The sequence below is a fragment of the Phyllostomus hastatus genome, unplaced genomic scaffold, assembly GCF_019186645.2.
Source record: "Phyllostomus hastatus isolate PE091 unplaced genomic scaffold, TTU_PhHast_1.1 phas_scaffold_1066, whole genome shotgun sequence".
In the NCBI taxonomy this organism is placed as follows: Eukaryota; Metazoa; Chordata; class Mammalia; order Chiroptera; family Phyllostomidae; genus Phyllostomus; species Phyllostomus hastatus.
This window is the reverse complement of record NW_025334004.1, coordinates 13,356,320-13,372,925: the sequence shown is the minus strand read 5'-3', so window position 1 is coordinate 13,372,925 and position 16,606 is coordinate 13,356,320. Positions and strand designations below refer to the sequence as shown.

The following is a 16,606-nucleotide window of genomic DNA, read 5'->3' as shown; positions in this document are numbered from 1 at the left end:
AAAATATAAAAGATTAAATTAAAAAATATGTATTAGTATATAAAATGCTCAGATAAGCCAGTGGTTGAGTCTGTAAAGAAAAAAAGAGGAAAAATCTAAATGCCCCTTAATAGGGAATTAGCTATTAATTAATTATGGAATAAACTAGGGATGGATTAAGTTGGACTTCAGAATTCAGCCAAAGGACAAGGCTCTGGAAGACCAAAGAGCCAAATGTCTATACTACTAACATTTGTGTGAATAATTGACGTGTGATGAATACACAGCATCATCACAATGGATAACTGTAATAGTAATATAAACAAGATATAACACTTAGATTATTAATTTCTACTCAGATAAAGTAAGCATTCTTCATGTTATCTAGAATGAAGAAAAATCCCCTTATATTCTATATATTCTGTTGACAGTCAATTGAAGTATAAATGTATAAAGAGTACAGTACCACAATTATGAGGATTATGAAAAACATGCAAAAATATTAGAATAAAAATATAAGTCCCTGGCCAGGATGCTCAGTTGGTTCGAGTGTCATCCTGATATGCAAAGGTTGCAGGTTCAATCCCTGGTCAGGGCACATACAAGAGTCAACCAATGAATGCATAAATAAGTGGAACAACAAATCGATATTTCTCTCTCCTTTCCTCTTTCTCTCTAAAACCAATAAACATTTTTAAAAATTGTATGTAAGTGAAGGCAACCATCTTAAGCCTGCCTCTGAAAATATGTAGGAAGCATCTTTTTCAAGCAGTGTTCAAAAGTTCAGTATGTGGAATTATATAAATAAAACTATTTTGGTCACCACAGATGAAATCTGTAAACCCATGAACTAAAAATAATTTTTATCTTAGTCATTATCAAAGGGAGGAAAAAGGCTGAATAGCTTGGTGGCAACATCACCAGCAGCCCCTTATAGTTGTGAAGCTAGTCTAAAAATACTTTGCTCTTCCATTCACCTCAGTGCAAAGTGATTATTTATTTAATATTAGAAGCATGAAATACAGTGAGTGCAGGACCAATTTCATGATTGAGCAATTGCTGTTCTTACACTATTAATGTCAAAATTCACTAACATTTGATGATCAAAATCAACATTATAAAAATTAAATACATTTTTTAGAAAACATAAAACTTCAGACTTATTCTTATATCCTGGAATCTCCTTCTACGATACTAAGTATGATTTCAGCCCTGGCTGAAGATTGATTATAACACTTGAGGTCACTTGATCAAAATGCAATATACTTCTAGAATATATAAAAAATAGAATTTTACACAAAACCTGAAGAGCAGTAAGTCAGAACTGTCTCTATATCTCCATTTTTTGTTTCTAAAAGCAACCTCCTTATATGGATGGGAGGCTCCAATGAATTAAAAGGATATAGGACAGGGCATGTCACACAGTAAGGGCTTAATAAATGTTTTTTACTATTATCATTGAGAGTGTGGAAATTTGTAAAGTCCGTTTTTCAAAGTTTGCAGTCATAACTGAAAAAAGTTCTGATATACCAAACTATTAACAGTTGTTATTTCTGGGGCCCTTCCATTTTTTGTTATAAATTTCTACAGTGTTTAAATTTTATACTGTCCTATTTTCTAGTAAAAAAATAAAGACACTGAATTAACAGCATCTGAGTTAACAGTAGCTGTTTGCTATTATGTATTTTCTCAACCAATAGATAATAAAAGTACAAACTAGTGTCATGTAAGTGTCCATGAAATTTGATTCTAAAAAGAGATCTTTGTATTTAAAATACAGGAAAGACTGCAGTGGATCAAGGTAACAGTTTCAACCTTAAACAAAGCATCTTCAATACCAAGATCTCAGATAATCCACAATTCCAGGAATATAGATTAAACTGTAGCCAAGGATTCAGAAGTAGGGCACTGAATGTCACCAGTATGAGAAACACATCGTAAGGAACTATTGAAAAATGTAGAGAAGAGTCAAGATAAACCACAAATTAATTACATGTGCTAAATTCAAGGACTATTCATTTTGAATATAATACTATCAAACTCTAAAGTTAGACATTCGATTCACCTCTAGGAAGGAAACTGCATTTTTAAACAAATTGGCTTTAAAAAACAGTGCCATTAAAATGTAAATGTATTTGCAAATTCATAAATTTAATTATTTTGATTCTACCTGAAGCAGTTTCCCATGAATCAGAAGATGATCTTTTTCTTGAGAGATGTCCATTTTCCTATTAGCAAAATGAAAAAAAAATTCATTAGGAGTTGGATTAAGTAAATAATATGAATTTTTCTTCAACATATTTAAACACAGATTTCTAGACTGAATAAAGCACGAACATATTTTTGGAGGTAAATTCCCTATAATAAAATACTTTAAATCTTAAGTTTTATTATAAAAACAAAGGGCATGTGTAGTATAAAAATATAAAAACACCGTAAAGTCAGTTTTCATACACTATTTCAGAGATTTATATTAACAACCCAGGATTAAGATTCTATTAGAGCAGTGCAATTATTTTAATAAATAGTAAGCCTAATATTTGCCAATCAAATGGACTCTTCAATGCTTCTGTTTAAATATCAACGTAACACCAAACACTGAAATCTTATAGAAATGGACCAAATGTTACTAACCTCTATTTTTTTTTAAGATTTTATTTATTTATTTTTTTTAGGGAGAGAGGAAGGGAGGAAGAGAGGGAGAGAAACATTAACGTGTAAGAGAACCCTCTTGCAAGGCCCGGCCTGTGACCCACACATGTGCCCTGACTGGGAATCAAACCAGCAACCCTTCAGTTCGTAGGCCTGTACTCAGTCCCCTGAGCCACACCAGCTAGGGCCAAAACTCAATTGATCACCAGCAATTTAATCACCGGCAAAGGCACCAACTACAATTTCCATTAACATACAGTGCAACAATCTCTATCTACTCCTAGAATATCATAGTTTCGTTTATTTTTGGTTTACCAGATTTACAAATTTTATAGCAACTTTTCCACATAGCACTTCCTTGTTACCTAACCTTCCTGTATTTGCTCTGTATGTAGAAAAGCTCTTTGCAACAGATATGCTTAACGACTTGACTTTTCAGGGAAGAAGGACAGCTTTTATGCTGATCTAAATTCAGTTTAGTTTCAAAAGATAAATATGAGATTAAGATATATTTGGATAGTTTTCTAAGCTAAGACCCATACTCAATTATTTAAGATTTATATTTAAACCAGTGATTCTCAAACTTTAAAGTGCATCAGAATCATCTGGAAAGCTTGTTAATCACAGATTGCTGGACTCTACCTGCAGTTTCTGTTTTAGTGGGTCTGGGGTGGGGCCGGAGATTTGTATTTTTAACAAGTTCCAAGGTGATGCTGCTGTTGCTAGTCCAGGAACCACATTTTGAGAACCTCTATTCTAAACCACTTCCTGCTGTTTTTGATTTTCCATTCCTCACGCATCTCCCTTCAGCACAGCCTAATTTAAAAATGACCATACTTGCCTAAAAAAAAAAATGTTTACTTTTCTGATTAAGTAAGATCTTTGTTCCTAGTCTGAAAAAATTAAAGGCAAGAAACACTGGTTTACTGAGTTTGATTGACAACTGGAGAAAACCTAATGAAAGTAACTTCTACAGAATATATGTATAATTATTTTCTTAACAAAAGATACCAGTATGATGTTAACAATTATTAAGTATTTTTAGATTTAATATCTAAAAATGATAAAGCAGTAGCGCAGCTAATTCAGTAATTATTGCACATACCAGGTTTGAAAGATTACTTTTTCCAGGTCTGACATCATTCTGTTTACTTTGTTCCTGCCTTGGTTGATCGTTTTTTCCTATGCTAGAGGATTTTAAGGAAAGACTGCTTGCTTCTGAGAAAGAATTTTCTGAGTGGGTTCTCTGCTCCATTTGCTCCTTTCTCAACTTCTTTAGTTGTCTTTCTCTGCAGTAAGAAGCTAGTGACGACTGGAACTTAGCTCCCAGTGGGCTTTCTCCTGGGTGATGCCTGGATAGGCTGCTCCTGCTGCTAAGACTTCTGGAGGTGTTCTTGAACATGTCAGCTTCTGTCACTGTGGCCTGCTTGTTGGTATCTGCACTGGTCTTGCCTTGATCTCTATCATTCTTCTCCCTATTTTCATGAGTGAGTAGTGACTTCCTTCTCTCTGGAGATCGATGTTTTTTCTTTAGTGTCTTCATCTCTTTAGACAGGTGACACGAAGGAGGAACATAGACTGTCTTTGTAACTGTCTTTGGACATTTGGTGGTTAGTGACACACAAGGCCGATATGACTCATGTACACCACGATCTTTAGGGTGCTCTTTAACACTTCTCATGAAAGCCTCTATAATAGGGCTCTTTTCTGATGGCAGCCCTTTGGGTTTAGATTTTTTTGGTGAAGATGACTTCCTTTCAAACTGCTCTGTGCCATTGATGGACAAACCACTTTCTCCATATCTGATGTTTGATTTTTGTGGAGAATCCAACATATGTCGGTCTAAATAGCCAATTAAAACAATACAAACCACATGTTATTAGAAATATACAAACTATTGCACCTTATATATTTATTTAAAGTATTGATATTTAAAATACTAAGCTATCACAAAAAATTTCAAATTGTTTAGTTAGAATGATGATACACACTTTATCATATTATCATATGATGATACACATTTTTAATCATGGGGCTAAAAAAATGGTTTATTTGTTAACAGCCTTAACTTTCATAAGACTCCCTTTTGCTGTATCATGTAAGCTCTTAATGGCTCTATGAAATAATGTTACTGTGTTAGAGAAATGAAAATAGTATGCACTATGAAAATTATTGACTGGACTAATTAAAAAAAGTATAGCAGCAAAAAGTTTCTTCATAATGTTTAGAAACTGCATTTTCATATTTTCAGTTTTGAACATTATTTAATCAAACTGAGCTTAGATTTAAAAATTGATATATTTCCCTCCAAAAAAAATCCCACAAAAATTCATTAATAGTATACATACCTTGTTTCGAAGCTGCTTTGAAGAAATTTATAATTGACTGCCTCCTGAAAATAAAAGCATAACTAATATGGAATCACATAAGCAAATATTAAAATCTCAATAATTCAGAGTAAGTGGAGAGCACTAGATTTGTAGAATATAGGCTAGATTTCACTATCTAGTTTAATCAAATTCTGACAATGGCAATAATGCTTTACTCAGCTGATTGTAAAAAATTGGAAACATAACTCAAAAATTCCTGCAGAAGTAAATTTGTAAAAGTACAACTGAGGTTTATGTAATCTATAGTACTAAAATTATAAGATTGAAGTGTGAATCCAGGGAATTGGTAGACTGCTTCCTAGGGCTGAAAAGCTCACTGCTACACAAAGTAAAAGATCTTCAGGGTATCTGATCCTATTCTTTGATAACTTCACTGATTGATACAAAATAATGCTTAGTAGATATCTGCTGAATGAATACCGAAAGATGTAAAAACTGAGTAAAATCTGAACAGATTCATAACAAGAATAGATGGCAGTAGAATGGCAATATGGGTGACCTGGCTGGTCTGAGAAGGCAACTGAAGAGTGTGCTGGGAAAAGACAGAAAGGATGAAGTATTAACCTTATACTACCCTCTCATATACTACAGTAAGGTGGTAATCTAAATAACAGCAGAAATTGGAATGAGTTCACAACTACATAGTATTTCAAAAATCTTAACTTATCTAAGAATTCTTAAGATATTTACAAAAACAACACACTACCTGGGAAAAACACAAACAAAATAAAAAGGAAGTTAACAAGAATAACAAAAACCATATTGTTTTCATTGTTAAGGATTTCTGTACCCTACAGTGGACACAAAGTGAAACAGGACCATATTATTAGAATTTGTATTCCGCTTTGTTCATGTCTTTAAGAGTTATTCATCAGCTGCATAAAGAGTGATATGTAGAGCAAAAAATCAACTTTTTTGGCAAATTTTGCTAAAATGTAATTATTTTATTTAAAGAGAATAAGCAGTGGTGTATGAGTATTCCTAAACATTTATTCACTAAGAAGTTGGAATGCTCAGAGAAAATGAACAATTCAGGTCCCTTAAAGGTTAAGTTTCTTCATCTTGTACACTTTACTGGTCACATTAAAAAAACAATGTCCTCCTTTAACAGTTTACTGACAGTCTACAATGTGTGGAAAAGCCAAGAGGTAATAAAATGAATGAATGATGGAAGGAAGAATCTATGCATTTGTCTTCATAAAATAAATTCTATCAGGCAAATTCACTACACAGCAGTTAAAGAAATGCTAGAGGTTCTGTAAAGGGGAGAAAAACGATGTAAAGGATGATGATACCTTCAGGCTGAGGAAAGAGAAATGAGACAGGATTAAGAAGCAGTTAATTCATAACAAGATAATATGTTTTCATATGAATTATTAAAAGTAACACTATAGCTCTTCCTTAAAATGTTTGATCCCTGACTTTTTTTTATTAATACTCCAGAGAGAAAAATGATTTTGTAAGACATTTGTAAAAACACTATGTAACTTTCAAGAATGAATAGTTCTCTAAGTTCATATGCACAAAAATGCCTATTAATTATTTTTAACTAGATAAAAAAAATTGTAACAGCTCACAAACCCTTATCTGAAATATTTGGGGCTAAATGTATTTTAGAATTCTGAATGTACTGGATTTTAGAAAGGTGGTAACTTAGGTGCAGTATGTAAAGCCCCCTAGTAGGGTCTGATATTGCACCCTGTAAACAAATTAATATTTTTCCAGCAAAACTTACGAATACTCATACTTAATGGGATAAAGGCCATATACAGCCTTCCATTAGTTATAGTCAGGTTTGGCTACCAAGTAAGATGTGGTGCCAAACTTACCGAAAACTTTTAGTTTTCATAGCTTTCTGATTTTCAGAATTAAGATAAGGGATTGTGGCCCTGTACTGCAATAACAGAAGGTAAATTTATTGTTAAACTTATGTTACAAGCTCTTAAACTTAAAATAAAAAAGACAGTACCAAGTGTGTAGAGAATTTAAACATGTTTTATTGTCAGAGGATGTCATTTGAGGAAACTCCCAGTCTCATTACATAGCTCCCACAAAATCTTTACATAAAAACTGACCTCTTGGCAACAAGTTTCTGGAGAAAACATATCACATTCCAAATCTGCATTTTCTTTTAAGTATGAATTACCGTTTATACTGAACTATAAAGTAATTCGTGGGTTTCCCTCATCACATCTTACATAATTTCACCCACAATATAGAAAAAAGGTTTATACTATTAGACAGTAGGACTAACAAAGTTGAGAAAACCACCTAAATATGCACTAACCGGTTAGGGCCCCGGGTCCAGCTATCTATCATAAAGGACAAAAATCACGTCTACCTAAGGCGGGGTCTCCGTAGCCTCCCAGGCAGTGGTCATTAGACCGAGAAGACCGAGTCCCAACTACAGAAAAGGAAACTCGAACTCCCAGATGTCCCCGCGCGGAGGCGGGGCGGAGGTTTGCCAGGCCCCCAAACGCCGAGGCCCGAGCTCGCGAAGGGTGGCGGGAACTGGAAGAACAGCCGTCCGCAGTCCTCCCTCATACCCTTGCCCCCACGACCCGGCCCCTTCTCAAGCCCTCTGCACGGTACCTGTCCCCAGGACTCTCTGTTCTTTTTCCCGCTGCAGCAGGGACGGTACTACCGGGTCTCAGATGGCAGCGCGGGGGCGACAACCCCGGGGCTGGGGATGAGGGGAAACCTGGCCTAGCAAGCATGTAGCGCCTTGTCATGTCGGCGCCGCTGGCGACGGCGGCATAAGCTGTGACTGGAGAAGCTGGTTGCGTGGTTGCCGTCTTGCTGCTGGGACTCGGGGAAGCTGTGGGAGCAGAGGTGGGCGGCACCCCCTTCTCTCTTCATGGCGGTTCTCTCTCTTCGGAAGTGACTCCTAAGTGAGCGGGAAGGAACCTGAGGACCACCAGGGGGCGGGCCCTACTTGAAGAATAGGGTTCTGATTGGCTGGTACTGCGGTCGTTCCAGTAGTGGCGCAATAGAAAGCTGCAGCCTCTCAGGAGAAGGAGGGGTTTCGGGGAGGGGGAGGGGAGAAGAAAAACTGGCCCACCGTCACGTGCGCGCGCAGGAGGCGGGGCGCGCTGCGGAGTCCTGTTCGCGTCAGTCCAGGCGGGCACGCGGGGGCGGGAAGGTGCGGGTCGTAGTGGGCGCTGCGGCAGCCGGCGAAACCCGCCGGGTTGGAAGCGAGGGGCAACGTTTGCGAAAAGCAAATGCAAGCGGCAGCTGCCCTTGGTTGAGGATGGCTAGCCGTTTGGCTCTCTGTGTCATACTGTTGTGTGTCAGAAATCCCCAGCTATTCATTACATGTTTGTAGCATCTTAGGTCAAAGTGCACTAATGCTGTCACCATTTCCTCTGTATTCTACACAGCCGGGCCTGAAGACTTGTCCATTCTGTAAGGGTTTTTCTTTTTCACGGAGGAAAAAAATCCCATGAAATAAAGACTTTTTATTGTACAAAAACCTTTTGTTTCTAAGCTGCTAAAAGAAGTGCATGAAGTCTCAGCAGCCAGATTCCTTGCAGATTTTTTAAAAAATCCTCACCAGAGGATACTTTTTATTGATGAGAAAGAGGGAAAGAAACACTGATGTGAGAGAGAAACATGGATAGATTATCTCCCTACGCAGCTGCCCCAGGGGGAGAGAACACCTGCCCGCCATCCTTGGAGATTTTTGAAGGGAACGTGGCGTCAAGTTTCAATTACCCATGTTAAGTGTGGACAGCATAGATTAGTGAAAGCCGCCAGCAGTCTCCAGTCCCCCCTTGTAAATGGCCTGTACTCTGGAGACTGTGAGCTGGAGATTTCCTTTACAAACTGAGAGATTGATTAGAGTATCTGAACCTCAGTTTCCACACCTATGAAATGGATGTTCTACTTTTCTGGGTAACTGTAAACCATAAACTAGATAAGCAATGTAAACTGTACAGTTCAGAGTCTTTCATGTAGTAAGTGCTGAGCAAATTCGAGTTCCTTTGTTCTTTTTTAAAGAAGATTTATTTTTAGAGAGAGGGGAAGGGAGGGAGAAAGAGAGGGAGAGAAACATCAGTGCGTGGTTGCCTCTTGTGTACTCCCAAGTGGGGACCTGGCCCACAACCCAGGCGTGTGCCCTGACTGGGAATCGAACCCATGACCCTTTGATTCTCAGGCTGGCACTCAATCCATTGAGTCACACCAGCCAGGGCATTCTTTAGACAGACTTTAATTTTGGAAGATTTTTATAAAATCTTCCAAAGATAGGTCACATACTGTTAAAATTATTAACCAAAATATCAATCTTAAGGATGTTCAACCTTTAATTGTCAGTCCTATTCAATTAGTTGGATGGAATAAATTCTTAAATGACACAAAAGAATTTAGACAGGTCTTAGGTTTATTGTGCTGAGATTTAACTGCTTTCGTAGCTGAACATGCCTGACTGACCTGAAGTTCACTGCCTTCCTTTCCAGTTAGCTCTCAAGAGGAAAAATTAATTAGGAATAAGGTGGGAAAGTAGAAGATAGAAGATAAACAGTGAGTGTACAGGGCTTGCATTCATCCAAAAAGCACATATACACAGCTATGTATGTACTAGGTAGTAGTGATGCAAGAAAGGAAATACTAACAGGAGGGGCATTTCTCCTAATTGAGAAGTTACTATACCTAGCATTTTTCCTATCATAATAAAGAACATATTAGATGCTCAAAATGTGTAAATGAATAATGACATGTGTTGTTTACTAAGGGCTTTTTACATGTGTTATAACCTATCTCTTGTATTAGTGCTTTCCGTTGGATGTTTCTATGGTGGTAAATTCCTGCTTCTATAACAGCACCTCTACAAAACATTTAATCTGATTTGTTTCATTGCATGCTCAGGTCATAAAAAGGGTAATGCATAAGAACACATTCTACATGATCAATTAGTTGCTTTTCTTTGGATTATAGTATTTGAATCATCCAGCCTCCAAGGTATCACTTTAAAGTCTATACTCATGCTACCAAACAATAGTTTTCACATTTTCTTAATCTGAGCAACAGATTATGGAGTTAAGTGAGGCAAGAAATCCCTTGATCAATAAATGGAGATGGAATCATAATGAAAACACAATTAAAGAAATCTCTTCTTAACAGGGAAGTCGTTATCTAAATCCGCAATAAGCATCAAGGCTCTTCTTTGTTTAAGCTGTGTTTGAAAGTGATACAATTTGAGTTGCAGGGTGATACATGCTCAACATTCTAACCAGAACTGCTGGGAATCTAAGGCTTCCCTCTCTCCCCCGACCCCCAAATAGTGTTAGACAATCTATTTTGTGTTTATATAGCTTCTCCACTTTGTGTATATGTGTATACACTGTGTGTGCATGCGTACGCAAACACAGTTACTACAAGGGCTCTTTGCACATTAATTTGTAGTGGGCCGGAAAGAGATGGCCAGGAAGCTGTACCCTATGTGAAAGAAGTTACAGAGCTCAGGCATTTGCACTTGAGGAGACAAGGGGAGAGAAAACTTGGGGTAGGGCTAGGAGGAGAGGGTGATGAATAAAGTAGACAAGACTGAATGAGAGACTTAAGACAAAACTTCAGCCAGGATTGAAAAAATAATTTGGAGAAATTAGGCCAGATGACCGTAAAAGGCTAGTTTGAGAAGATTTGGGGGCATGGGGATGACAGAGCAAAGACCACAGGAATTGACTGACTTCTGTGCACGAAGCTTCTATGGAGTAAACAGCTCAGTTTATCACCCTGTTCAAGACAACAGAAGGAGCTCTGACTTTGGCCTTGATGGGAAGGGATGGGGCAAGAGCAGAAACAATGTTGCATGAAAAAGAGATCAAGGGTGCTGAGAGCCGCAAGCCCACCGTGGGAGTCCTGAGGAGTGGAGGTATAGCTGACGCCAGAGATCCCAAGCAGTCACAGAGAGAAAACAGCTTGGGCAGATTGTCTCACACAGTCCTTATCCGGCAGCCAGGGAGTAGTAGAACCAAAGTTAGGTTACAAAGAACGTCACTGAAAAGCAAGGAACTCCAAATGTAACTTCTAATTTTACAATAATGACATATTTTTGCTCTAAGATTGCTACACTCTGGAATAAACTCCAAGGCTCTTGCAGTGTGGGCCAGGGCAGGCTGAGAGATAAAGGTGGGTTTGCCGCAGAGCTGCCTGCTGCTGGTCAACAGAATGTGTGGAGGGGAGGGTAGAGGTCACTGGGGAGGGGGATAAGGAACAGACTCAGAGAAACAGGAAATAATTAACTTGAGAGCCTGACAGAGAAAGACCACATGACGATCTGAAGAAGGGAAGGCAGCTCCAGCATCTGAAGATCTACACAAACCACTTTGCAAATATGTGCTGAACTCAAAACTGCCTAAGTGCATGGGAAAAGCCCTGGCTTGCTTTTAAAGAGCTGCCGGGGAAAAGTCAAATGTAATATCATGTCATATCATGTAACCTAAACTTCCTGGGAGTAATTAGTAAAATTCTGCAAAAGCAGACCTGACATTTGGGGAAGTAGGTTTCTCGAGAGTGCATTGTGGCATGGTGCAAGATCGTGTTTCCCACCCTTAAGAACATGAGTAATGCGTGTGGGTTTTTGACATACCTATTTCCTATACTATTATTTATGTAATGTTTGTCTTTAAATCACTTTCTAAAACTTAAAAACATTTACTTCAGAATAAAACTTAAAATCATTTCCGTAAGTGGAAAATCCTATCACTTGGAAAGTGATAACTTTCCACATGGAAGCTAACTGTAAAAACCAATAGCTAAACAACAAGTAGAAAAAAAATATATCCCCATGTTTCTTCTAGAGTCATCTTGTTTACTAGTGGTGGTAGGCATCGATATCATTCACATGTCTGAAATAAGACTCTGGGAAATATTGGTTGTAGGGACTCCAACCTGTAATCAGGTGTTTTTCAGACCTGGTTAGCAACCTGCTAGAGGGTTTTGAAATTGATGTAATGGGTCACAGACACATCAGAAAAAAAACAAAACAAAACAGAATATCAGTGCACTGCACTGCACAACACGTATGTGTTGTTTTGCAAAACTTACTTCTTCAGTTGTATGTATATTTTATATGGCAGTGATGTAAAAAGTATTTCTGTGGCCCCAACTGTAGGCAGTGGTGGAAACATTTGAAAGTTGTCGCTATACCCTGTATTTGTATTTCATGCTTCTGTGTATTGGTGGCACTGAACAGCAGAAGCTGCTTCAAGGACAACAAGATGGGCTTCCTTTGGCCACTCCTGCTGGTGGGGAGGATGGGGGCGGGTACATAACTGGGGCTCTCTTTGTGCCCTTTTAAGGCTATACTCCCGGGGGTGGGGAGGGTCTTGTGGAGGGAGGCAGATGAAGAAGCTTGCTGTTACCTTTCCTGTGCTGTAAATAGCTTCAAGATGGGGAGAAGTGGCTAAGGTGGCCCTATCGGGCCCTGTCTTGTCCTCAGTAATCTAGGGGCTTCGGATGAGAAATGGGAGAGAAGGAGCAATGGTGCAAAAGATGAAGAAAGATCTATATCCCTTATTCAACCTGCCCCTCACATTAAACCCCGTCATCCTGGAATTGGAAACAATCTCTAGGCGATATTAAATTCGATCTCATACCTTTACAATGCTCCTTCCGGAATTCAACACACCTGTCATTGCCCACAGGGACTTTCTTCATCTGGCTCTGATCTGCCTCTTCAGAGTCGTTACCTATCATCACTGTCCTTAAGTTGTAACCTTCTACAACACCAAAATACTGAACCCTTTATGCCATGCATGGTAAGATGGACTCCTGAAGATGTTCTTCTTTTAGCTCCCAAAGGTTTTGTAAAGGTGATGGTCACCATTTAAAAAGATCAAGAGATTTCTCAGAAAATTCAAAATTTTTGGCTTTAAGAAGTAAAAAAGAGGGGTCTCACACTAGGCCTACAGGGGCTAGCTAGGTGATACAAGTATGTGAATCTAGCCCATTTCCTAACTTTTATAGAGAGTTGGGATCAAGGAAATAATTCTTAACAACAATGAGGACCATGATGGCAAACACCCTTTGGGCCTTACTGGGTCAGGCACCATTCCAAGCACTTTATGATTACTGACCTGTTTAATCTTCAACATGCTCCTAGGAGTTAGGAGACGGTGGTGTTTGCCCAGCGTGTGCACAAGCATGGTGATGAATGGCACCAGGAGCCCAGCTTTGGTGAGCAGCAAGGCGGGACTTTGGGAGAACCAGAAGGCACATTCCCCACTCTGCGGGGCAGCCTCTCCGGGCCACAGTTTCCCTGTGGGCGTGTAGGCCCAGTGTGCCCTCCTCCTCCCGCAGCATCGGAACCTGGGGGTGGTGGCGTGAGACAAGACATGGACCTGCAGTGAAAGTTTATAGCCCCCTATTTGAGCTGCCCCAGGCGTCTTGAATAAATACCATAACATTTTTTTGTTTTTGTAGTCCTGTGAAATCATGCTCTCTTAAGGCAAATATTTCTTGAGGACAAAAGAGCAGGAAATAGTGAGTACTTTTGGTGACCAGGGGAGTGTAAAAGGGAGTTGGCAGGATTCTCACTCAGGGATTCTTACTCGAAGAAATTGCCATACGTTACCATGACAATACCTAGCAACGTTTAAATGCCAATATCTAGCAAAAAAATGCATATGCCTTTTGATCCAGCAATTCCCCTTTCTTTTGGATTTTTGAAATATAATTATATTTGCACAAAAGTAAATGTATAAAGGTATTCATTGCAGCACTGCCAGCAGCAATAGACTGAAAGAGAACTAACTCGGCTAGCAATAGGGGAATCGTTCAACAAATTATGGTACATTCTTTTTTTTTTAAAGATATTATTTATTTATTTTTAGAGAGATGGGAAGGGAGGGAGAAAGAGAGGGGGAGAAACACTAATGTGTGAGAGATAGGTACATTGACTGGTTGCCTCTCACACACTCCCAACCAAGGACCTGGCCCGCAACCCAGACATGTGCCCTGACTTGGATTCAAACCCCTGACCCTTTTGTTCAAAGGCTGGCACTCAATCCACTGAGCCACACCAGCCAGGGCATGGTACATTCTTATAGTGGAATACTATGCTGCAGTTAGGAAGTCTGAGTTAGATATACAGGATGTGTTGGGGTTAAATGTGTAAGCCGTAGGGTTCAACTTCCTGGATTCACATCCCAGCTCTGCCACTTAACAGAAATGTGACCTGGAGCAAGTTACCTAACCACTCTGTGCTACCGTCCTCATCTATAAAAGGAAATGATGGTAGTACCTGCCTCATAAGCTTTTGTGAGTTTTAAATAAGTTAATGCAAGTAAAGCACTTAGAACAGTGCCTGGGATATAATAACAGTAAGACTTAGCTATTGTTACTTGTTGTTGTGACTCCGTTAAATTAACATTTGTTCAGTGGAACCCTGAGGTGCCAGGTGGTGAGCCCACGGTCAACAAAAGACCACAAGGAGAAATGAGGTAGAGAAGTTTATCACTCCCAGATCCTAGAGAAAGTACACAGTACACCTGGGAGGTCAAGGCAGGCTGCAGGCAGAGCGAGAGCAGCAGGACCTGGATGCATGCCTTTGTTGGAGGCTGTGGTGGAGAGCTTTGAGGTTCCTGAGCTAAGGCTGGATTGGTCAATTCAAACCTACACTAGCTTTAGTAAGCTTCACGGGGACGTTGTTAAGGGGTGCATGACAGGAAGGCGCTGTGAAGTAGGGGATACCTTATTACAAGGACTGTTGGGAAGTCACATCAGGAGCTTACATTTACTTATGACTGCTCTGAGTGTTATCTAGGTATGTGTGTGGGAGGACGAGTCTCAAGTTCAAGGCCTCTGCAGGCTCCTGGGCCACACAAAATGGATGCAGCAATATTAGGGAGTAGTTAAGCTGAATTCTCAACACTTTTTAAATAATATCAGTTGGTATGAAATAATCTCTAAGATGTACTAAGTGAAAAAATGAAGTTGCAGAGCAGTATATGCTACAATGTTTGCATAAGCTATGTCACTGCTTATATAAATAAAAGGGGTTATTTGTGTGTGTATGCCAAGACTATCTCTGGAAGGATGCCAGTGACTTCCTAACTGCAGAATAGTATGCTACTGTATGGATGTGCCATAATTTACTTAACTAGTCCTCTACTGCTGGGCTAGTTAGTTCCCTTTCAGCCTTATACTACTGATCATGCCAAAACAAATACTTTTATACACCCATCTTTGTGAACGGAGAAGCGGATTTCTAAGATACATTGGGAGGGAAATTGCTGGGTCAGAGGGCATGCACATTTTGTATTTTTAATAGACACTGGCTACTGATCCTTAAGTGTCCAACTTGATCATAGGTAAAGAAGCTCGTAACAGTGGTTGCCTATGGAGAGAGGTTTCACCCATTTGTGAAATTTTTATTTTGCCAGGTACATATATTATTTTTCCAAAGAAACACCTCTCTCTCTCATCTACCATCATCATCTACCTCTCTACCTTAAAATAAAAGGACCAATGACTTTAGATGGAAAGTTACACTAAGTGTTACTTACAGTAATTGCTTTCAGTGAAGACCTTGCCAGATATCCATCACTGTTTCTGTTGGCCTCTACTCGTCTCTCCGTCTCCCTTCCATAGGACCTCAGCACTGACACCCCTGCTTCTGCCTGCTCTTTGGGGACAATGTGGAGGCCACTAAGTTATGCTGCCTGACAGGGATTTGGTAGCACAACATTTGTTGCTGGGTTCTCAAACTCGATGTGTCTTAAACATAACCCATTATCATTGCTCCCTAACCTCCAAGGTTGGTGCTCTCTTTTCCTGCATTCCCTGTCCCAGTGAATCTGTCCTCACCTGTCACCCAAGCCAGAAGCCTGGGAGTCCCACTAACCCCTCCCTTCTGTTACCCATAGTATACATGGGTAGTATACATAGTATATATACATACATATATAATTATATATCAGCAATAAAAAAGAACGAAATCTTGCCAGAGAGTATTATGCTAAGTTGAAAAATCAGAGAAAGACAAATACCATGTGATTTCACTTATATATGGAATCTACAGAAACAAAATAGATGAATAAACAAAACAGAAACAGACCCACAGATATAGAGAACAAGCTGATGGTTGCCAAAGGGGAGGAAGAATAAATAACAAAAATTAAAAATAAATAGATAAATAAAGCCAAGCTCTTTAAAAAAACAAACAGGAGGGAGATAAGAGAAGATGGATGTGGGTAAAGTTGTAGGCTTTGGTGTCAGGAAGTTGAAAAAAATAGCTGTGGCTCGTGCAGCGCAGTGGGCTGGGCAGTGTCCTGTGAACAGAAAGGTCATCATCTGGATTCCCAGTCAGGCCATGTGCCAGGGGGTTGGGGCCTACAGGAGGCAGCTCATAGATGTTCCCCTGTGGGCAGCCTATGGAATGGATGTTTCTCTCCCTCTCTTTCCCTTCTCTCCCCTTCCCCACCCCTGGAAGAATGAAAGAAGCTGGAAAAAATATATACCAGAAAATACTGCCCTGGCTGGTGTGGCTCAGTGGATTGAGCACTGGCCTGCACACCAAAGGGTCGCTGGTTCGATTCCCAGTCAGGGCACATGCCTGGATTGTGGGCCAGGTCCCCAGTATG

The 16,606-nt window shown here is 39.5% G+C and overlaps 1 protein-coding gene across 2 annotated transcripts in view; it reads right to left on the bottom strand.

The window, feature by feature from the left end:
• Positions 1–7,891, bottom strand: part of SLF2 (SMC5-SMC6 complex localization factor 2) — a 44,252-nt gene extending 36,361 nt beyond the window's left edge. For both annotated transcript variants that reach the window (XM_045854149.1, XM_045854150.1), the window contains exons 1-4: positions 7,614–7,891; positions 4,980–5,023; positions 3,737–4,473; positions 2,150–2,207 (exon numbers count right to left, since the gene is read on the bottom strand). In XM_045854149.1, the coding sequence (XP_045710105.1) occupies positions 2,150–2,207; positions 3,737–4,473; positions 4,980–5,023; positions 7,614–7,753 (979 nt within the window). In that variant the 5' untranslated portion in view covers positions 7,754–7,891. The remainder of the gene's footprint in view (positions 1–2,149; positions 2,208–3,736; positions 4,474–4,979; positions 5,024–7,613) is intronic.
• Between the last annotated feature and the right edge of the window lie 8,715 nt (positions 7,892–16,606).